This window comes from Chelonoidis abingdonii, chromosome 21 (genome assembly GCF_003597395.2).
Source record: "Chelonoidis abingdonii isolate Lonesome George chromosome 21, CheloAbing_2.0, whole genome shotgun sequence".
Taxonomy (NCBI): Eukaryota; Metazoa; Chordata; order Testudines; family Testudinidae; genus Chelonoidis; species Chelonoidis abingdonii.
This window is the reverse complement of record NC_133789.1, coordinates 12,407,712-12,430,119: the sequence shown is the minus strand read 5'-3', so window position 1 is coordinate 12,430,119 and position 22,408 is coordinate 12,407,712. Positions and strand designations below refer to the sequence as shown.

The window sequence follows — 22,408 nt, the reverse complement described above, 5'->3', positions numbered from 1 at the left end:
AGAGGAGGTACCGGAGGACTTGAGGGGCAAGGGGGTCTACTTCCGCTATTTCCTAATCACCAAGGCGAAGGGAGGTCTCAGACCAATTCTAGATCTGCAGGGACTCAACAAGTTCTTGATAAAGTTGAAGTTCCGCATGGTATCCCTGGGGACCATCATCCCATCCTTGAATCCTGGAGACTGGTATGCCGCCCTCGATATGAAAGACATGTATTTTCACCTTGCCATTTATCCTCCGCACAGACAGTACCTCAGTGAGACGGTACCTCAGTGAGAGGGCTAAGCCTTAGGGGGGGTGGCGCAAAGTGGTGAGTAGTGGCTGGGGAGTGGAGAGGAGCTAATGGAGGGCCTGTCTGCGATACTGCCCAGGTAGGTTAGAGACTGGGGGATCAACAGACATGGTATTCCCCAGCTCACGGCTGACGTTGACAACCAGTGGTGGATTCAGAGTAGTGGGGCCCCCCGCCTGTGCTCAGCTCATTTCTTGACGGGCCCCTCCTGGACCCAGCCCAAGAAAAAGACATTCTCTTATCCTCCCCCGCCCCCGGTTTTTCATTTCTTCTTTCTCTCATCCTCTCCTGCCTATAAGTAATAGCCAAAGTAAATGAAATTAAAGTTGAGGTCGTTGATTGTTCTTTAGTCTGGTTATTTTTCACAGACCACTTGAAACTCGCAGAGAGTCTTGACGACCAGCTGAGTGATCTGTTCAATATTGTTAAGAAAAGTTGGGTTTGGGTCTGGCCATGAAGCTAAGGGCGAGGAAGGGCTGCTGAGGGTTTGGGCAGCAGTTGAGTGTGGAGCATGTGCCTGGAGCTCCTGTTGAGTGTGAGGGGTGCAGGTGGGAATGGGAGGGGCGTGCAGAAGCTCCTGTTTGGGTGCTTAGGATGGGGTCGGGGATGTTGGGGGTGCAGGGGCAGGCAGGTTTGGGGGGGAATGCCAGGAGTCAGGTATGGGCCTGGGGTATGGGAAGGTGCAGGGGTCAGGGGAGGGGGCTGGGGAGGGTGTGTGGGTCAGGAGTCAGAGTGAGCCAGAGGGCTGGGTGTGGGCTGGCGGTCATGGGGTGCGTCCACGGCAGGGGGCTGGGAGGGGTATGCCCTGATTCTCAGCCCCTTCCCAAGGCCCCACCCCCACCTCTTCGCCTCCCGGAGCAATGAGCCTGCTGATGCGCCGCTCTTTCCCCCTCCCCCTCCTACGAACAAGCTATCGGCGGCAGGGGAGAGGGGGAGGGCCAGGATGCAGCAGGCTGGGGGAAGAGGCGGGGAAGGAAGGGAGAGTCTGGTGCCAGCAGAGCCTGCCTGCTGCAGCAGGAGCCCAGGACGGCAGCAGGCATCAGCTTCTGCCCCCACAGGAGAGAGCAGTGGGTGGGGCGGAGAAGAGCAGCCAGGCCGGACCCCTTAACTTGGGGCCCAGCGCCCATGGCACCAGTCGGCACCTGAATAAATCGGTACTGGTTAGGGCAGTAGGTGACGCTAAGTGGGTTCTGTTATTTTCCTTGTTGGGCCTATCTTTAGTGAGGTGATTTCGGGTACCCGCTCCTCTGTCAATCTGTTTCCTCACTTCCCCAGGGGTATTGTAGTTTTAGAAACTTTGATAGAGATCTTGTAGGTGTTGTCTCTGTCTGAGGGATTGGAGCGAATTGCATGTGTATCTTAGGAGCTTGGCTGTAGACAATGGATCATGTGGTGTGTCCTGGATGGCAGCTGAGGCAGTGTAGTTGGAGCGATTTGAGTAGGTTTCCAGTATAGGGGATGTTTAGTGACCTCACATATTTCCACTGTAGTGTCCAGGAGTGAATCTCTTGTGTGGAACTGGTGCGAGGCTGAGGTTGATGGTGTAGTGGAAATTGTTGAAATCCAGGTGAAATTCTTCCAAGAGACCTCCTCCATGGGGTTCCATTATGATGAACCTGTCCACTTAGGAAGCAGAAATCAAATACAAATTACAAAATGAGGACATCTGGCCAGGATTGATAGTGCTGCTGGAAACGGATCTGGGAGAATGCCCTAGTCCTCTGAGCACCCCCTTAGTGTCCCTCTGGACACTCACGAGTATTACCAGTGCCTGCTGCTCCACAAGACCAGTGCCACCACAGCTTACTTAGTTGTATATCTGTAGATCCCAGCTCCCAGGAGGATGCAGGGTGCAGGCACAACCAATGGACACTGGTGGCTAATGCATTCAGATCTCCGGTGCATGGGGCATATGCACACCAGAAGCGGAGCACATATAGACACCACGTTTCGAAGAACGCTAGTTACCTTGCCATTGTATGATGTGCTGTGCACACACCTACATTTACCCAAGGCAGATTACAGTATTGTATCTTTGACAGGTGCCCAGCCTAGAAAAGGTGCGTGACACTTTGTCAAAGGACGATCATGAAGAAGATCTCAAGGTGGCAATCTAGCGCCATCAGTTTTGATTGTCTCTCACTACTGGCCCACCCCCACAGAACAACGTTATTTCTACACAAGGGCCTGCAGGTGGGGTGAGCACGTCTGGGGGATGGGGAAGGGAGGGCTTAGTCAAGGGGTCAGCCAACCTGATACCCCTCAGTGCTCACCCCAGTACCCCCAGCTATTCCAGTCCTGCCCCAACTTCTTCCTAGATCTGCTAATGCCCCTCAGGCCTCAACTGAACACCCATCCCAGCCCTGGGCTTTCCTAGAGCATCTCAGGGCTGTATTGCACTGTCCTTTTCTGCCCCCAGCCAGCTCTTTAGCCCCTAGTGGGCAACACTCTCCAGAAGTCTGCTCCCCTGAATTGTGCATCTCCCCCTTTCTCTCCCGGCTCAGATGCTCCTGAAGATGGCCGGTGGCTCTGTGCTGAAGAATGAGAAGCTGCAGCTCATTGTTAACTATGGAGATAAGAATAAGAAGCAGATCTTCCTGACGGACGAGTCTGGCAGAGCCTCCTTCGAGCTGGACACCTCCAGCTGGACCGGGTCGGTCACTCTGAGTGTAAGTGACGGGGCTCCAAGCCCCAGTGGGGCCCCTGATCTCCAGCCTGTTATCGATTCTGCGATTTTTTTTTTTTTTTTGTAATGTTTAATTGCGGTGGTACCTAAGGAGCTGCCAGGATCGGGGCCTCATGGTGCTGGGTGCTGCACACACTCAGCGCAGCAAACGGCCCTGCCCGAAGCGCCTGCAGGCTGAATAGCCAGGACAGACGTGGTGGCGGGGGAGGCGCAGAACCCACCAGCAGAGCCATCAATGGGGTGGTGCAAACAGCATTTTAGTGCCATCACTTGTCTTGTCATTAATATTTGAGGTGGGGTTTAGTTAGGAAGGTCGCCCCCTTCAGGCAGCTCAGCTCAGGGGCTGCCCCATTGCCGCTGTCCGGCTGCCCCATTGGAACCGCTGGGATTTTCCATGTCACTCTTACAGACGCAAGGCAAGGGGCCATGGGGGTGAGCTCAGCTGGCAGCATCAGAGCCTGGCCTGCCCGGGCTGCATCCCTATCCTGTGCTGGGTGCTCTGCACCTCGGCGATCCCCATCGCTCTCTCTGTCCCCCAGGGGCACTTCAAGCAGGTGAATCGCAGTGCTGAGCATGACAGAGTCTCTCCCAGTTACTCGGATGCCCATCATCTCCTGAAGCCCTTCTACTCCAAGAGCCGGAGTTTCCTGAAGATCCGCTGGCTGGTAGGGCTGCTGCCCTGTGACCAGGCCCAGCAGCTCCAGGTGGATTACGTCATTGCTAGGGAAGCCCTGGGGAACGGGTCCAGAAGGCTGGATTTCATCTTCCTGGTGAGCCTGTCCTGGGAGACTAAAGTGTGTGTGTGTGAGAGAGAGCAGGAAGTGTGGAGTCAGCGCTGTGACCCCATAGCAGAGCAGTGGGGAATTGAACGGTTCCTTTGAATTACAAGGGCGGGGCTAGATCAGGACAAGGCTTTTCCCCTTTCCCCACTAGTGGCTCTGGTTCCAATCCGGACCCAGAGAGGGGGCTGGCTGGCCTGGTGGGGCTGGGGAGGGAAATACCTGCTTGAATGTTCCTTCTTGCACTCCCACCTCTGCTGGCTCAGTCTGGGGGAGGAGAGGTCGCACCCTGCCCTGAATCCAGCCTGTGTGGCCATCCCCACGTCAGGGCGTTTGTCAGCCCCCTGTACAGCATCAGCTTGTGACCCAGTGTACCTGGGGCAGCCCTCGCTGGAAATGCCAAGGTCAGGGCAGGCTGCAAAAAGAAGAGCAGATTGTCCCAAAACTGGTGGTTCACACAGAAGTTGGACTCACCAACCAGTCGCAAACTGCTCCTGATTCCCCACACTGGTTATCTAGAAGCTAAAAAAGAAATCGCACAGCCCCCTCTACTGCATTCCAGTTCTCTGACTCCCAGGCACCACCTAGGTCCAGTGCAGTGAGAAGTCTTTAAAACCTCTGCTCACTGTACACAAGATCAGAGGGGTAGCTGTGTTTAGTCTGGATCTGTAAAAGCAGCAAAGAATCCTGTGGCACCTTTATAGACTAACAGACATTTTGGAGCATGAGCTTTTGTGGGTGAATATCCACTTTGTCAGATGCATGGATGTATTCACCCATGAAAGCTCATGCTCCAAAACATCTGTTAGTCTATAAGGTGCCACAGGACTCTTTGCTGCTTTTATTGTACACAATGTTCTTCTGGCCCCAAAGGGTCACCCATGCCACCAGGCCAATATTAGTTTGTATCTTACTCAAAATACCCCACTGCCAGCCAGTCCTTTAGTGTTTGAAACAAAAGGTTTGTTATAAGGAAAAAAGAGAGAACAAAAATAGAGTTGTTAAATGGTAAAACAATCACATACAAACAGAGACTTCAAAGTCCATAGATCAGGTTCTGAGCAGCACTGGTGAGTTGCTGGCTTGAAAGTCCCTCTGGAACAGATCCCCAGCTTGGATGGGTCGTTCAGTCCTTTTTTCAGAGCTTCATTTGTAGAAAAGTTCTCCAGAGGAAAGAAGCAGGAATGGAGACAAAATGGAGAAGATGCAGCTGCCCTTTATATTCCTTTTGCCATGCGGCTGGTACTTCCTTTGTCCCAAACACAAGCTGCCCAGCACGTGGCATGGAAAAGTCTTAGAGTTCTCTGTCCAGCAGCCTGCCCCTACGTGCCTTGCTGGCTCCTAAGATGTATCCCCTAGTTCAGAGGTGGGCACACTATGTCCCACGGGTCACATCTGGCCTGAGGGACCATCCTGCCTGGCCCCTGAGCTTCTGGCTCGGGAGGCTTGTCCCCGGCCCCTCCCCTGCTGTCCCCACTCCCTGCAGCCTCAGCTCGCTTGTTCTGCCGCCAGTGCAATGCTCTGGGCAGCAGGGCTGTGAGCTCCTGGGGCAGCGCAGCTGCAGAACCCGACCTGACCCGGTCTCGGTGCTGCACGGTAGTGGCGTGGCCCGGCTCCAGCTGGGTGGTGCGGCTGTAGGACTGCCAGCCACTGGTGTTCTGGGCAGCGTGGTACGAGGGCAGGGAGCGGGGAGGGAGGGGTTGGATAGAGGGCAGGGGAGTTCAGGGTGGTGGTCAGGGGTGTGGATGTTGGTTGGAGAAGAAACAGAGGATTGGATGGGGCAGGAGTCCCAGGGGAGCAGTCAGGAGGGGGGGTTGGATGGAGCAGGAGGGGGCAGTCAGGGGCAGGGGTCCCAGGGGGTCAGTCAGGAAGGGGGGATTGGATGGAGCAGGAGGGGGCAGTCAGGGGAGAGAGAGAAGGGGTGGTTGGATGGGGCAGGAGTCCCGGGGGCGCCATTAGGAATGAGAGGAAGGGTTGGACGGGGAGGTGGGGGACCAGGGATGGTCAGGGAACAGAGAGCAGGCGTGTGTGGATGGGACAGGAGTTCTGGCTCGGGGGGAGGGGGCAGATAGGATGTAGGGGCCGGGCCACGACCCCCTCCCCTAACTGGCCCTCCATACAATTTACGAAACCCGATGCGCCCCTCAGGCCAAAAAGTTTGCCTGCCCCTGCCCTAGTTCCTGTCAATGGGCTCACTGTCGGGCTGATGATCCATCGAACAGACTCGGCAGTGCTGCTGCCAATCTCTCTGGGAGTGTGTAGTGGGGTGGTCACCCTGCTTCATCCCCGGGAGGGCTGTGGCTGGGGAGGCTGATTGGGGGAAGCAGCCACAGGTGGGGCCATGCTCCAATCAGGCCATAGCTGGCCCTTCTAAGAGGGCTGAGGCCCAGCGACTGGAGACACTCTCTCTTTAGCTCCTTGGAGAGAGAAGGACCTGGCTGCCTGGGAGGCTGAGCAGGATACTAGGATGGAGCAGGGCTAGGGAAGGGCAGAGGGAGCTGGGAGCTTCAGCCTAGCAAAGACCCAGGCTGCAGGCCAAGTTAAGGGCCCACAAAAGGGTACTAAGGCTGCAGAGGGGCAGCCCAGGAATAGGCAGAGGCAGCAGGTCCAAACCTCCCTTATCGATGATAAGTGGTTTACAGGCTGCCGTCTGCCCCAGGGAGCAGGGGCTAGATGGTGACTGGCAGTAGCCACTGAGGCAAGGTGGGGATAGGGGGTTGGGGGTTCCCCTAGGGGGGGAGACCCAGACAGAGGAGTGTAACCGGGTCCCTTCCTCGGCCCCCCCTTGCTGAAGCTCTTTGCTGTTCCAATAAAGCACTACGAGCCTCTTCTTAATGCAGCACCCGTGGCTTCTATTCACACAAAGTTCCCACCACCAGTGATACTATTTACAGAGCTTTACAGGTCTTACTGTCTCCTCTTTTACAGGGAGTCTACCCCAGCCTGGAGACCGCCCTTTCTCTGGCCATTCCCCCTGTTCTCTGGCTGTCAGCCAGCCTTTATGGCCCTTCAACCTGCAGGCCCACAGGTGCAGCCAGTTCCAGAGGCCAGGCACCAGACTTCTCCCCAGCCCCAATCTATTTCCCCTAATTGGGGCTGGCTGAGCAGGGGCTAATTAGGTGCCCTTGCAGCAGCACCCTGCTACAAGGGGGTATTGTGGTGGGCAGAATCCTTGGTAAAGGGCAGCGGGGTCTGGGAAGAACACGATGCCAGCGGCAGGCAAGACACCGGCCGCAAAGGGCGCTCCAGGCTGGAAAGAACTAATTCTTCTTCGAGTGCTTGCTCATATCGATTCCAATTAGGTGTGCACGCGATGCGTGCTTGTTCGTCAGAAGATTTTTACCCTAACAACACTCGGTGAGTCGGCTGGGTCGCCCCCTGGAGTGGCACCATTATGGCACTGGATATATAGCTTTGCTGACCCAACAGCTCTTCAGTTCCTTCTTATCGCCCGTGACGGTCATTGGAACTGTGGAGCACGGCTTAGCTGACCTCCACTTCCCTAGCTTACTTGTAGTTCTTTACTGATAGTTGTGTATATAGTTCCAGTTTTACAGTTTTAGTTAGTTTTAGTCATTTGTATATATATAGTTAGTGTATATAGTTGCAAGGGGATCGGGGATTAGCCCCCTTCCCCCCACCCAGTACCGGGGCCCATGCCCGGGTCACCGGGATTCAAACCGTGCTCAGCGTGCCAAAAGCCAATGCCAATGGGGGAACCCCACGACTCCTGCCTTAAGTGCCTCGGGGTATCCCATCTCCCAGACAAGTGCCGGATCTGTAAGGCCTTTAAGCTGAGGACAAAGAAGGAATGGGACTTTCATCTGAAACAGCTCCTTATGGAGGCAGCACTTAGCCCTGCAACATCAGTACCGAGCGCTGAACAATCCGCATCTGTGAGGAGCGCTCCTTCGGCTCTGGACCGGTCCGGTACCCCAAAGGAGCCACAACACCGACCCTCGCCAGCACCTATGTCGGCTTGGCACCGCTCCCTGCCCCGTGGCCCAGGAAGCAACGCAAGGCTCCAGCTGCCTCGGTACCATCCGCACCGCAGAAGGAACACCTGTCTAAGACGGATCGCCTGGCACCGACATCTGCTGTGGCACCACCAACTGCGGCACCATCGATTCCGGTCCCACAAGAGCCATTGAGTCCAGTGCCCAAAAGCTCCCCGGCTCACACCGTGGTCGAGCTCGCTCTCCCATCCACGCTGGAGACCTTCTCCACAGCACGGGAGCTGGTTGCGATGACAGAGACCGTGCTGCCTCAACCCCAGGCACCGCTGATGCAGGTCATCCACTCTATTGGCAAGCCTGCCTTGCTGAGGCCGCCCTCTGTGGGATCCACCGAGAGACATCGTTCAAGATCTCAGTTCCGCCGATGACCTCGGTCACGCCGCCGATCCCAGGACCAAGGTGGCTCGCAGTCCCGGCACCGTTCTCCATCACGGTACCGGTCGCACTCGCTGTACCGCTCGGCCTCCCATTCGCCTGCCCGGTACACCTAGTACTGATCTGGCTCCCGGCACCGTTCAAGGCACCGGTCATCTCACAGCCATTCTAGGTGAAGGGGATTGAGTTCCCGGTCGACCTCCCAGTACCGCTACGGATGTAGGTCCCGGTCTCGCTCACGGTACCATTACAGCTCCCAGTACCGCTCCCCAGTGCTGTCCTGGGAAAGACCAGCCCGAGACATGGCTTCTTCTCAGGGTCTCTCAGCACCGCCTTGGCCATCGAGACACACCTCCATGTTATCTCATGCTGGTAGTGCTTCCTATGCACAGGACCGTGACTTGGACGTGCCCAGCCATACGTTTCCAGAGAGCCAAGGCCACGAGCAAGGGCCCCATCAGTGGTCTTTCTGGACACCTTGGGTGTACCACCAAGTCCAAGGTGCTCCCCCAACTGCACAATGGTCTACCCCATCGGAACACTGGGTGCCAGAGGCAACCGTAAACCGCTCCCCCCCCATGGGTACGGATGAGGCTTCAGTACCATCGGCAGACACCCAGGCCCCACCTGAGCCTGACACCGCCCCTCAAGAGCAGGAGCCCCCACAGGATCCTCTTGTCCCTGGCCTCTCCTCTTCCTCCTCACTTGATGAGGCGGTGGCAGGGACAGCCTTCTCCGGTCCTCCCTCAATTGACCTAAGGGATCATCAAGACCTTCTGAGATGGGTGGCTCAGAATATGAATCTGCAGGTGAAGAAGGTCCCTGAAATAGAGGACCCAGTGGTGGACATCTTATCAGCAGACACCCCTACAAGAGTGGCCCTGCCTTTTATTCGCACTGTACAGGCGAACGCTGATACCATCTGGCAGTCCCCAGCCTCTATTCCCCCCACAGCCAAGGGAGTAGAGCGACAGTACATGGTGCCCTCTAAGGGCTACGAATATCTCTTCATGCACCCTCCTCCTTGCTCCCTAGTAGTACAATTGGTCAATAAGAGGGAACATCATGGCCAACAAGCTCCTGCTCCCAACTCCAAGGAGGCTAGGCACATGGACTTACAAGTATTAGGCCGCAAAATATATTCAGCTGGAGGTCTCCAACTTAGGGTGGCAAACCAGCAAGTCCTCCTAAGTAGATACAATTACAATACATGGACGTCCTTGGGGAAGTTCACGGAGCTTGTTCCCCAGGAGTCCCGCCAAGAATTTGCGATCCTGTTGGAAGAGGGAAAGAAGGTAGCGAGAACCTCCCTCCAAGCTTCTCTGGATGCAGCAGACTCTGTGGCCAGGACTCTGGCTTCCGGAGTGGCGATGAGATGCATCTCCTGGTTCCAGGTGTCAGGCCTTCCACCTGAATTACAGCAGACTATACAAGACTTGCCCTTTGAAGGCCAGGGGCTATTCTCAGAAAAGACTGACCCTAGGCTGCAAAGTCTAAAGGACAACAGAGTAATCATGCGCTCGCTGGGGATGCACACCTCAGTGACCCAGTGCAGGTCCTTCTGCCCCTAGCCTCACCGCACTTACCCCCCACCTAGGCCACGACAGGACTTCGGCAGAAGATGTGGCCGGGGGAATCGCAGAAGGCAGTCTGGACCCCAAGGGGGTCAAAATCAGGGTCCTCCTAAACCACCTGCGGGGCCCAAACAGAACTTTTGAAGGGACGCCCGAGGACGGCGCAGCAGTTGTTTTCCCGGATCCTTCCCCACCCTTTCACAACTGCCTCTCCCATTTCTTCCCTGCATGGTCCCAGCTAACATCGGATCGTTGGGTCCTATGCACAGTGGAGTTGGGATGCCACCTTCAGTTTGTTTCACCCCCTCCTTCCCACCCCTCCTCCTTGTCCCTCTTCAGGGACCCCTCTCATGAGCAATTCCTCTTACAGGAGGTCCAGATGCTCCTAACCATTGGAGCTGTAGAGGAGGTACCAAAAGACTTGAGGGGCAAGGGGTTTTATTCCCGCAACTTCCAAATCCCCAAGGCAAAGAGAGGTCTAAGACTGATCCTAGACCTGCGAGGACTCAACAAGTTCATGATAAAGTTGAAGTTCCGCATGGTATTCCTGGGGACCATTATCCCATCATTGGATCCCGGAGACTGGTATGCCGCCCTCGATATGAAGGACGCGTATTTCCACATCACAGTTTACCTACCACACAGATGGTACTTCCGTTTTGTGATCAACCATCAACATTTTCAATTCATGGTCCTTCTATTCGACCTTTCTACGGCCCCGCGAGTATTCACAAAATGCATGGCTGTAGTCGCCACCTCCCTTCGCCGTCATCAGGTACACATCTACCTGTATCTCGACGATTGGCTCATTTGAGGGGCCTCCGAGTCACAAGTGAGAAATCATCTCTGCATCGTCAAAGATCTCTTCAGGAGACTAGGCCTGATGATCAACATCGAGAAGTCTACTCTGGTACCCACGCAGAGGATAGGCTTCATTGGGGCGATTCTGGATTCCAATCTGGTCAGAGCCTGCCTGCCGCAGCCTCGTTTCCAGGCGATGGCAACAGTTATTCAAGGCCTCCAAACCTTCCCAACAACGTCGATTCGCATTTGTTTCAGACTCCTAGGCCACGTGGCAGCCTGCACCTTCGTGACCAAACACGCCAGGCTACGCCTCAGTCCACTTCAAACCTGGCTCGCCTCAGTGTACCGACCGGACCGAGACAGCCTGGACACGATAGTTACTGTTCCCTCGAACATTTTAGCCTCCCTGACCTGGTGGCTGACCTCTACGCTGGTCTGTGCAGGGATGCAATTCCACCCACCGCACCTTCGATGGCCCTAATCACGGACATGTCATCTCTGGGTTGGGGTGCCCACCTAGAGGGTCTCCGTACTCAAGGTCTTTGGTCGGCTCAAGAGCTAACCTTACACATCAATGTGCGGGAGCTGCGAGTGATTTGCCTAACGTGCCAGGTGTTTTCTCATCAACTCCAAGGCCATTGTGCATCAGTGTTTACGGACAACACAACAGCCGTGTTTTATATGAACAGGCAAAGCGGAGCATGCTCCTCCCTTCTTTGTCAGGAAGACATTCAGCTCTGGGAGTTCTGCATAGCCCACTCAATCAACCTAGTAGCATCCTTTCTCCCAGGAATTAGAACATCCAGGCAGATCGCCTCAGCAGATCCTTCCTAACCTGCGAGTGGTCGATTCGTCCGGACATCATCCATTCTGTTTTCCGGAAGTGGGGGTTTCCCCGCATAGACCTCTTTGCCTTTCACGAGAATTGGAAATGCCACTTGTTCTGCTCCTTCCAGGGTCGCTCCCTGGGCTTCCTCTCAGACGCATTCCTGATACCGTGGACGAACCATCTGCTCTATGCCTTTCCACCGTTCCCGTTGGTTCACAGGGTCCAGTTCAAGCTCCACAGAGACAGGGCCCACCTGATCACGATCGTTCCAGCGTGGCCGAGGCAGCACAGGTACACCATGTTGTTCGACCTGTCAGTGGCCGACCCAATTCCCCTACCACTTTGGCCGGATCTCATAACTGAGGACTACAGCAGGCTTCACCATCCAGACCTACAGTCTCTTCACCTCACAGCATGGTTGCTGCATCGTTAAGCCAGTCCGAGTTACGCTGCTCTGCCTTGGTGAAACAGGTACTCTTAGGCAGTAGGAAGCCTTCCACTAGGTTGACATACCTGGCCAAGTGGAAGCGTTTCTTCTGCTGGTGCGCTCAACGTAACGCTGTCCCCACACTGGTACCAGTTCCTACTGTCCTGGACTACCTCTGGTCCCTGAAACAACACGGCCTAGCGGTTTCATCCATAACAGTGCATCTGGCGGCCATCTCCGCTTTCCACCCAGGGGAGAATGGGCATTCAGTCTTCTCTCATGCTATGGTTTCAAGGTTCCTCAAGGGCTTGGAACGTTTGTACCCACAGGTCCGACATCCCACCCCGACCTGGGACCTCAGTCTAGTTCTAGCCAAGCTTATGGGTGCTCCCTTCGAACCGCTAGCCACCTGCTCCTGGAAGACAGCATACCTCGTCGCCATTACATCGCAAGGCGAGTATCCGAGCTTCAGGCCCTCACAGCAGACTCCCCGTATACGGTGTTTCAAAAGGACAAGGTACAGCTGCGGCCACACCCCGCTTTCCTCACTAAAGTGGTATCGGCCTTCCATGTCAATCAAGACATCTTCCTTCCGGTCTTCTTCCTGAGGTCGCACTCGTCGTGTCGGGAACAGCAGCTGCACTCCCTAGACATCCGCAGGGCTCTTGCCTTGTATATATCATATGAACAAAGCCCTTTCGAAAGATGCCCCAACTCTTCATTGTGGTGGCAGATCGAATGAAGGGCCTGCCGGTCTCCTCCCAGAGAATTTCATCTTGGGTGACGTCCTGTATCCGTGCCTGCTATGATTTGGTTCATGTTCCGACTAGCCACCTCACCGCTCACTCTGTTTGGGCTCAAGCTTCATCTGCCACCTTCCTGGCCCATGTTCCCATCCAGGAGATACGTCGTGCAGCTACCTGGTCATCAGTTCACACCTTTGCATCCAGGGCTGGTGCAAGAAAGTTTCGTGCCCTAGGCGAAACTTCCACCTTGCGCCCCCTGAGCCTTGCAGCAGCTCCTTGCACCCTCCTCTGCCCTGAGGCGCACTCCCCCCGCAGCAGCTCCCCACCCCCTGGCTCAGGGAGCCCTGCCATACCTCCCTTAGCTCACCTCTGCTCCGTGTCCTCTCCAAGCACGCTGTCCTGCTCTAATTCTCCTCCCAGGCTTGCGGCGCCAAACAGCTGATTGGCGCTGGGAGGTGGGAGAAGCAAAGCAGCAACTGCGCGGTGGAACTTCTGGGCTGCTGGCGGCGGCGCACTGACCCAGGGGAACCTCAGACTCCCTCCCTGAGTCCCAGGGCAGCTCAGACTCCCTCCTTCCCAGGGCAGCGGCCGCTCAAACACTTAAAAAAAAAATTTGGGGGTGCCGCTTTTTGGCACCTCCAAATCTTGGCGCCCTAGGCAACTGCCTAGTCCATCTAAATGGTAGCACCGGCCCTGTTTGCATCACATTACGCATTGGTGCAACAGTCCAGGGATGACGCGGCATTTGGCTCAGCAGTCTTACATTCTGCGATATCCCACTTCGACCCCACCACCTAGGTAAGGCTTGGGAGTCACCTAATTGGAATCGATATGAGCAAGCTCTCAAAGAAGAAAAGACAGTTACTCACCTTTGTAACTGTTGTTCTTTGAGATGTGTTGTTCATATGGATTCCAAACCCGCATTCCTTTCCCTCTGTTGGAGTAGCTGGCAAGAAGGAACTGAAGGGCCGTTGGGTTGGCAAGAATATATATCCAGCACCATAATGGCGCCATTCCAGGGGGCGACCCAGCCAACCCACTAAGTGTTACTAGGGTAAAAATCTTCTGATGAACATGCACGTGGCGTGCGCACACCTAACTGGAATGGATATGAGCAACGTATCTCAAAGAACAACAGTTACAAAGGTGAGTAAACATCTTTTCCCTGGACGACCAGCAGGATGTGCCACGCAGGTGAGCTGTCATCCCCGTCACAGTGTGTCATCCAGAACCACAGCCTGAGTTTAGAAATCTAGATGTACCACACAAACCTGGAGCACAATACAAAGGTGATACAAAGATAGAAACAAGATCCTCATACTTGGCAAATCGCAGCATTTCCACAGACACCTTCCCTGGCATCTCTGGCCAGATTCCCTGCAGTTTATGGGATTGTTGATACCAACATTATAAAAGTGTCTCCCAGACTCCACACAGCGTCACACAGCTCAGTGACTCCTGTCTCCTCCTCCGCAGGTCGTGGCCAAGGGAGCCATCGCCAGGGTCCTCCACAAGGGGCTGGACCTCAGGGAGGGGGCTGGTAAGTGGTGGGGGAGGGGTCTGTGCAGATGGGGGTGCTCAGGGCTGACTGGGGATTGAGCCCCCCTAAGCAGGGGCCGGGCTGGGGGAGGGGGTTCTGCTGGCCGGGCCTGACTTCCCCTGGGTGTTTCCCACCGTCCTAGGGCTGAAGGGCTCCTTCTCTGTGGAGCTGCCCATCGGCGCTGACCTGGCGCCCGCTGCCACGGTGCTGGGTTACACGGTGCTGCCCGATGGCGAGATGGCTGCCGACAGCGCCCGACTGCATGTGGCCAAGTGCTTCCCAAACAAGGTGAGCCTGGGGCTCAGGGCGGAGGAGGCTCTGGGGTGGGGGAATCGCTCCCTGCCTTGTAACCGGAGCCCTGATCAGAGGCATCGCTGGGTGCCCCTGGCCCCTCCCTTCCCGGCCTTACAGCAGCGCCAGGGTGGTTGCGGCAGTGCCAGCTCTGGTGAATTGCTCACTAGCCATTTCGCCCCCGCCTGCAGGCGTTCCCGCGGTGACGGGAAGAGCTCCGGCCCCCGCACAATGGAGGAGCAGGTGCCTGCCCTCCCCTATCCCATTCCGCTCTCCCTGGCCCCAGAGAGTACCTGCTCCCCCAAACCCTTCCTGCCTCTCCCAGCCACCCTGCTTCCCCCGCGGACTCAGCCTCTCACTCCGGGCCCAGCAGGTACCTGCTCCCTGCCTGCCCCACCCTCGCCTCCCTGTCCCCAGCTCCCCAGAGCTCCTGCTTCTGTCCCTCTCATTCCACTGACCAGGACCCGGCCCCTCCCCGGCCCACTCTGGGCTCCCCAACAGGAACCTGCCGGCCTGAGCCCTCCCCACTCCCCAGTCTCCACAGCCACTTGCTCCCCCACCCCCCAGAACTTCTGCCACCTCAACCCTACCCAGTGCCCATCCTCCAACCCACGCCTGCCCCTGCTCAGCCGGGGAGATTCCTGGGGCGGGTGGGGCAGGATATGATGGTCTGAGCCCCCTTCCCCTCTGGAGGCTTGCAGGGTGGCCAGCTGGCCATATTTCTCTAGAGGGCTTCTAAGGGGCCGCTGCCCCTCCAGTCGAATGGGGCACAAGTGTCATGAGGGGAGAGGCCCCTCTCCTCCTCTGAGCCGGCAGCCGGCTCCCGCTCTTAGCCAGCTGAGCAGTAGAAACTCCCCCGCATGAAGACTGAGGCTCCCGTCTCTGGGCAGCCGGCAGGGGGACGTCCCTGTCATTGAGAAAAAGCTTTTGCCAGGGACTAGCGTCAGCCCCCTCCCCATTGTACATAGGGGTCAGCTGGGGGGAAGGCCCCCCCCTCTGGGACTAGGGAGGTAAAGATACAGAATTCCTGCTCTACCTCTCCTCTCCATCTTGTGGGGTCTGGCTGAGTCCTTCCGCGCCCCCCCCACTTCACCCCACTGCCCTGGGGGTAAGTGTGGCCCTTCTGCCCTGCCCGCAGCCCGGGATGGCAGTGCACTGTTACCTGGAGGCATTTCAATGCCCCCCTCAGCAATGGCGGCTGCCCCTCTGGCAACTGGCATCTGCTTGGTATTGGCCTCATCGCTCAGCCTTCAGCCAAGCCCCGGGCAGTGCTGTGCATGTCCAGACACACTGGGTGGGACGGGGCAAGGAGCGGAGAAGCCAGAGGACAGGTTGCAGCCCAGGGCTTTGTCCTTGTCAAGAATCTCAGGACTTTTTGGGGGTCTGACTCATGAGTTTTATCTGATGGGGCTGGCAATCCTCTCATATCCCTGCCTCCCCCCCGCACTTCCTATTCCCCCACTCCCGAGTGTCTATGAATAACTGCAGCTCCCTGAGCCATCCCACGGGGGCGCTGAATGAGCCTGGGCTGCCTCAACCCCCCACCCCCAGCACTGACTCCCAAAGCCCCAGCCCTTCAGCCAGTGGGGGCTGGGGCCAGAGTGACACTCGGTGCCTGCCCCCCCCCCCGCCCAGGCCTGTCTCCTGCTGCCCTGGGGGTCTCTCCCCCTCCCCTGTGACGCGCTGTGCCTTGCCAGGTGAAGCTGGCCTTCTCGCAGGACCCGGCCCTGCCGGGCTCAGAGCTCCAGCTGCGGCTGCAGGCTGCCCCCGGGTCCCTGTGCGCCGTCCACGCCGTGGATCAGAGCGTGCAGCTCATGAAGCCTGAGGCCGAGCTCAGCGTAGATACGGTGAGTCCAGAGCAGCTCGGCTGCTCGCCTGGCCCCTCCCGACGAGTTCTCCCCCCACACAGGGAGAGTGATGCACGGCCGCTGCGGGACACCCCTCCAGGCCACCTCTCCCCAGTCTCAGGGCTGCTCCAATGGCACTTGTCACCCCCTAACTCTGGGGAGTCCCCGCTTGCCTTGCCTGTTCTCCCATCAGCCCTTGCAGTGCCCCCTTCCTGGCACCCCTTCACCCCGGCTCCGGCTGGGAACATGGAACTCTGAGTTGAGATAATGGCTGGAGTAACCGGAGCTCGCTGGGCGGGGACAGGAGAATTCCTTGCCCCCATATACAGCAGGGGACAACTGGCCAGGTGCATTGTGGGAGTTGTCCCTGCCTGGGTGACAATACAGAATTGCACTCGGCCCGTCACTGGCGCCTCCCGTCCAGGGGCTCACGGGCTCTGCACATGGCAAGTGGAGCCTCCCAAGTCCTGTGGGGCAACAGGAGATGAGACTCGATGGGCTGGAGCTTAGTCACATATTCCTGTTAGCCATGGCCCCAGGGCCAGCTCCCGATGCGGCCCCTCTCTGATCCGGACAGAGTGGGGGAGGGGTGAAAAGGGCCGTTCGCTGCCCCATGGCGAGAAGGGGCATCTGCCCTCCCCCTGCTCCAGGTTCTCCCAGGGCATTGGAAGCCGCAGGTCCCTCTCCTAGGGCTGGGGGGGAGGTGCAGGGACAGACATCCACGTGGGCAGTGCCGTAACAAGGGCAAAGCGAGTGAGGCACTTGCCTTGGGTGCGGAAAGTCAGAGGCGCTGAAAGTCTCTCATTCGGCGGCAATTCAGCAGCAAGTCCTTTCCACCGAGAGGGACCCGCCACTGAATTGCCACCAGTCGTCAGCAAGGGAGAAGGGCGGCATGTCTGGCTCTTTGGCGGAAATTTGGTGGCGGGTCCCTCAGATCCTCTTGGAGGGAAGGACCTGCCACCGAATTGCCGCCGAAGAACAGCGGCAATTCGGCAGCAGGTCCTTCCCTCTGAGAGGAACCCGTTGCCAAAGATCTGGATGTGCTGCCCCTGTCCCTTGCCTTGGGCACAAAAATCCCTAGTTACGGCTCTGTACGTGGGGTCTAGGGGATGGGCAGGATGGGGGGAGGTGTCCAGGCAAGAGATGAGGCTGAGGCAAGAGCAGAGGTTTGTGGGGTGATGTGTTAGTGGGAGGAGGGGCAGGAGCTGGCTCTGGGGTAGCTCGTGTCTTGGTTTCATGGCTGATGTTGTGTGTGTTTGTCTTTAGGTCTATAACTTGCTCCCTGATTTTCCCCGAGGAGACTATCCCGACGCAGTACAAGAGCCTGAGTCATGTAGTCCTGTGGGTCCTCCAGGTCCAGATCTTTACTGCGACAGCTTAGGTTCCAAGTGGAGGTGTCGCAGAGGGATTAGCAGCTGGACCTCCACACTGGCTAATGCCTACAGCCTGTTTAAGGTAAGGTTGGGCCTGGCCAGGCCTCACACTCCTCTATAGCTGTCATGGACTCCCAGGCCGTGCCCACTCTTGGCCCTGTGTGATCCATGGGGGGAACCCCCTTTAGTGAGACAGCCCTTCTCGGGAGTCCACTCTCTCTTGGGGTCAGGTCCCTCCACCTCCTAGAACTGCACCTCTCTGAGCCTTAGCACGTCTGTCTCCCGCCGTGGGCCCCCTCAGGGAGTCCACTCGCTCTGGACCCCCAGAGCCTCCACTCCCAGAGGGAATAATACAATCCTGTTCTCTAGACCACAGTGACTCTCAGCCAGCGTAAAACAGGAGGGTTTATTGAGTGTCTGAACCCAGCACAGAAAATTCTCAGGGCTTCAGGCCTGGCCTCTCTCAGCACAGCACATCCCAGTCCCCTGGCATCCAGGTGGGCTCTGCCTGCTCCCTCTTTCCAGCCCAGAGCCCCCCTGCTTCCCAGCTGGGCATCTGATATCACCGGCCCCAAGCCCCATCTCTTTCCAGTGTCTCCTATCCAGGTAAACAGTCACCTGGGCCTCCTCTCCTCTCTTCTGTCCTCTGGCCCCTCTGGCTACAACCAGCTGGTCAGGTCACCGGGGTCCTCTCTTTACAGCCCATTGTCCTCCCATTGACCAGAACTGGCTGTGACTCCTGAGCTGGGCCTCTGGGTCACCAGTCGCTGGGGTGTCCATTCTCCAGGCCATTGGCCGGGGTCCCAAGTTCCCTCGCTGGTCCTCTGTACCAACAAAATCCCTTTCCCCTCACCTGGTTAAACCAGTAACACCCAGGGAAACTGAGTCTCACCCACCTCTGCATGCAGACCGTGGAAAAAACAAGAAAATCCCCAACTTTGTCACAATAGCAGGAAAGGACTAAACTGGCTCTGATGTGCCCAGGGCTGCTGGCATCCAGGGGTGAATCCCACTAAACAGTCCAGCCTGTTCTAATGAATCCCCAAGGATGCTCCTAGCAAACTCAGGCCTGGGATACTATCACAATGTCCCAAACCGATGCTCTGGAACTGCTCCCCAAAAAGCCAGTCAGGACTTTGGGGAGCCTCCTCTCCCTTGGAGCAGACTGTCTTCATGGCAAGAAGCTCACATGGCTTCATCTCATGGGTCACTCCTAGGAGCATTCAACATGTGCCCCTCCATGCGCTTCCTACAGCGAGTCTACCCAGGCAGGGTCCTGGGGAAGCCACCGGGTCCTGCATTCCCACTTCGCAGTCAGACTTGACTCTCAGCCAGCCAGTAAAACAGAGGTTTATTTAGATGACAGGAACACAGTTCAAAACAGGTCTTGCCGGTACAGACAACAGGACCCTAGGGAGGCCACAGCCCCGTTGGGAGGCCCAAGCCCCATCAGGACTTCCCTCCATTTCCAGCCAGCTTCCAAGCTGAAAACAACCCCCAGCTTCTCACTCAGCCTTTGTTCAGTTTCCTGGGCCAAGGTGTCTCCTGGCCTCTAACCCCTTCCTGGGTTCTCACGTTACATGCACAGGTATCCTCCCTCTGGCCAGTCTCCCATTCCCCAGTGCAGATCGTCCTCCCAGGCCAACACTCCCCATTTCACAGACCACAGTAAGAACAGTCCCTGTTTGTCACATCTCTCCCCACTGTGAGATCAAACTGAGCGGGGTCACTTCAACCAGTGACCTGGGTAAGTTCGTACCTACCTACATTCCTGTGGATGCCCCAACATCCCTCTCATTCCTTGGTGAGAATTACACCAGGCCCTTCCAGTTTCAGGCCCCCCTTTAGGTCGGGGGTGCTCGATGGCACTCGTAGTCTACAGGTGGGAAGGCTTATGCGGCCTGTGCCCTTTTCCCACCCCAACACCACTGGGGTTCAAGTTGGGCTGAGGTCTTCTCCCAGCGTTCCAGTCTGGGGGGCTGTGATTTGGGCTTTCTTGGTTCAGAGCCCCACTTTTGACCTTAGCCACCCTCTGGAAAAGCTCCTCTGTGCTGGGTAAAGGTCCTACAGCCATTTTCCCCTTGTCCTGGGCCTTCCTTACTCTCTGGCAGGGGTCTCAGGATCGGCAGTACTGTCAGACATCAGTAAAGACTCCAGGCCAGTAAAAGTTCCATAGCAGCCTCTGCTGGGTACGCCAGGTTCCCTGGTGCCCTGAGAGGAGGATGTCATGGGCCCGGTACAGCAGCTGTTGGCGATACTTCCGGAATACCACTAGCTGCATCCTGATTCACCCTGACTCCATTTCCCCTGGGGGAGCCCATTCTCGGTACAGGAACCCCTTCTCCCACAGGAACCTTTTCCAGCAACCTCCCCCCATGGTCTGTACCACACTGAGGCTGGTCAGGTCCCTTATCTTCCGCAAGGAGGGATCCTTCTGCAACTCGGCCTGGAACTCAGCAACTGGGACAGGGATGAGGACCTGCTCCCTTCCGCTGGCTGAGTCTGAGGCCGAAGCCTCCTTGAGCTGTGTCTCTGGGCGTTCCCTCCCCACTGGGTTAGGGTCCTGTGCCTCGGACAAGGTACTATCCCTGTTGTCAGGGAGCAGTGCCCCTCGCCGGCTCTGACTATGGGTCATGACTAGGGCACCCTGGGAGTCGCTTGGTGTGACGATGCGCTTCTGGCGGGACCCAACTGAGAGTGCCAATTCAGGATCGATTGCTCAAACAAGGCAGTCACAGCCCTAGGCTGGGGTTTTTCCACCTCTAAGGCAAACCAAACCAGCAGCCAAAAATGACTTCGGTTTCACCCCACTGGCTAACCGCAAGTCACACAAGCAATTTTCGCTTAGACACTCCATTCTCCCATTATCACCACCAGTGCAATCGTCCCTGGGATGAATGGTTATGAACACCACCCAGTAAAAGAAAAAGGTTCTCTCGATCCAAAGGGTCCAGCCCCCGACCAGGTCAATATACCAACATCAGATCTTACCACCAACACGCTGTGCCAATTCCTTTAGATCTAAAGGTTAGTCCAAAAGGAAAAAAGAATAGAAGATGAGAGCTAGAATTTGTTAAATGGAATCAATTACATACAGTAATGGCAAAAGTTCTTCGTTCAGGCTGTAGCAGTGGTGGAGTAATTCAGGTGTCAAATCAAGACTCTGGATGAACATCCCCGCTGGGGATGTTGGAGAGCTTCAGCTTGTAGCAAAGTCCTCAGGCAGGAGCAGGATGAAGACAAGATGGAGATGAGGCATCAGCTTATAAGGCTTTTCCAGGTTAGAACCTCTTGTTCTTTACTGTGGAAAATTACAGCAATATGGAGTCTGCAGTCACATGGGCCAGTTTCTGCACACCCTGCTGAGTCACAAGGTGTATCTGCCTCCTCTCAGTGGGTCAGTTGTGTAGCTAATGGTCCTTAATGGGCCATCAAGCAGGCTAAGCAGAGCTAACACCGACTTGTCTGGGGTGTCACCCAGAACTGCAGCACCAATTTGAAATACGGACAGTACAGAGCCAATACTTATAACTTCTACTACAAAATGCTACAGACATACAGACAGCATAATCATAACCAGTAACCCGTAACCTGGTCTTAGACACGTTATATGATCCCCTTTACATAGGATTTGGTGCCACTACAGGACCTTGGTTGCAAACCATGTTCTATATGATCCCAGTTTATATCAATAAGGTCCGTAAATGGAGGCGTCATGTTGTTTCTCAGGATAGTTGGGTTGATTTGTCATTTTTGTATGCAGGGGAAAATTTGATTGATAAGATATTGGAACTTGGTGCTGTTACCTCTCATCCTAGGAAGTGGAGAGAGGAAGAGTTGGGGACTGGTGAATGGGGTTCCGCCCACCTCTGTTAGGGTCAGATAGGTGTTGGGCATCATCTGATCTGGAGCTACCACCTCGGGCCGGGCCAGCGTCACCTCAGCACCCGTGTCCCAGTATCCATTGACCTTCCTCCCACCCACCTCCAGGGGAACAAGGCATTCACTCCACAGGGACTGCCCCGCGTCCACCCTGTAAATGGAAAACCTGGTATCCGGAGCGTCCAGTCCCCAAGGGAAGCTGGCCTGGGGCCCTCCTCCCTCCTGAGCAGTTGGGAAGCTGTCAGTCCCCCTTGCCTGGGCTATCTTCCCCTCGTCCGGCTGGGTATCTACCAAGTTGACCCTCTGTGGATTCGGTCTGCTCAGTCTGTCCCTGAGCATGGGGCACTAGGTCCGTATGTGGCCTCTCTGGCCACAGTAATCGCAGCCCATGTCCTGTGGGTCCCCTCGAGCTGGCCAGTTGGCCCTGATGCTGGATGTTCCCCTGGGAGGGGGTTCTCCATGCTTCCCCTTTGGGAGGTCCTAGGGTCACTCTCTTTCTGCATTGTGGCGGGCCTGTTCCTTTGAGACTCCTCCCTGTCATCCCCTGCCCGACTGTTCACAAACTCATCGGCCAGCTGGCCTGTGTGCTGTGGGTTCTCTGGCTTCTGGTCCATCAACCATCACATCAGGTCAGATGGGCACTGCTCATACAGCTGCTCCAGTACGAATAGGTCAAGCAGGTCCTCTTTAGTTTGGGCCCCAGTTGTCCACTTGCAGGTGTACCCCTTCACCCGGTTGACCAGTTATAGGTATGTAACCTCACAGGTTTTACACTGAGTCTGGAACCTTTTCTGGTACATCTCCGGAGTCAGCCCAACCTCGCGGAGCGGGGCCTTATTGAACAGTTCGTAGTCCCCTGCCTCCGCCCCTTTCATTCGGCTGTACACCTCCACGGCGGTAGAGTTCAGTAAGGGGGTGAGAAACTCGAGCCTGTTTGCAGGGTCAACCC

At 56.4% G+C, this 22,408-nt stretch overlaps 1 protein-coding gene across 1 annotated transcript in view; it reads left to right on the top strand.

Moving 5' to 3' along the window:
* The window catches only part of LOC116827586 (alpha-2-macroglobulin-like protein 1), a 92,542-nt gene that overhangs the window by 34,812 nt on the left and 35,322 nt on the right, over positions 1-22,408 (top strand). The window contains exons 12-17 of the mRNA XM_075059818.1: positions 2,795-2,959; positions 3,516-3,746; positions 14,003-14,066; positions 14,209-14,354; positions 16,055-16,204; positions 17,471-17,659. Of these exons, the coding sequence (XP_074915919.1) occupies positions 2,795-2,959; positions 3,516-3,746; positions 14,003-14,066; positions 14,209-14,354; positions 16,055-16,204; positions 17,471-17,659 (945 nt within the window). The remainder of the gene's footprint in view (positions 1-2,794; positions 2,960-3,515; positions 3,747-14,002; positions 14,067-14,208; positions 14,355-16,054; positions 16,205-17,470; positions 17,660-22,408) is intronic.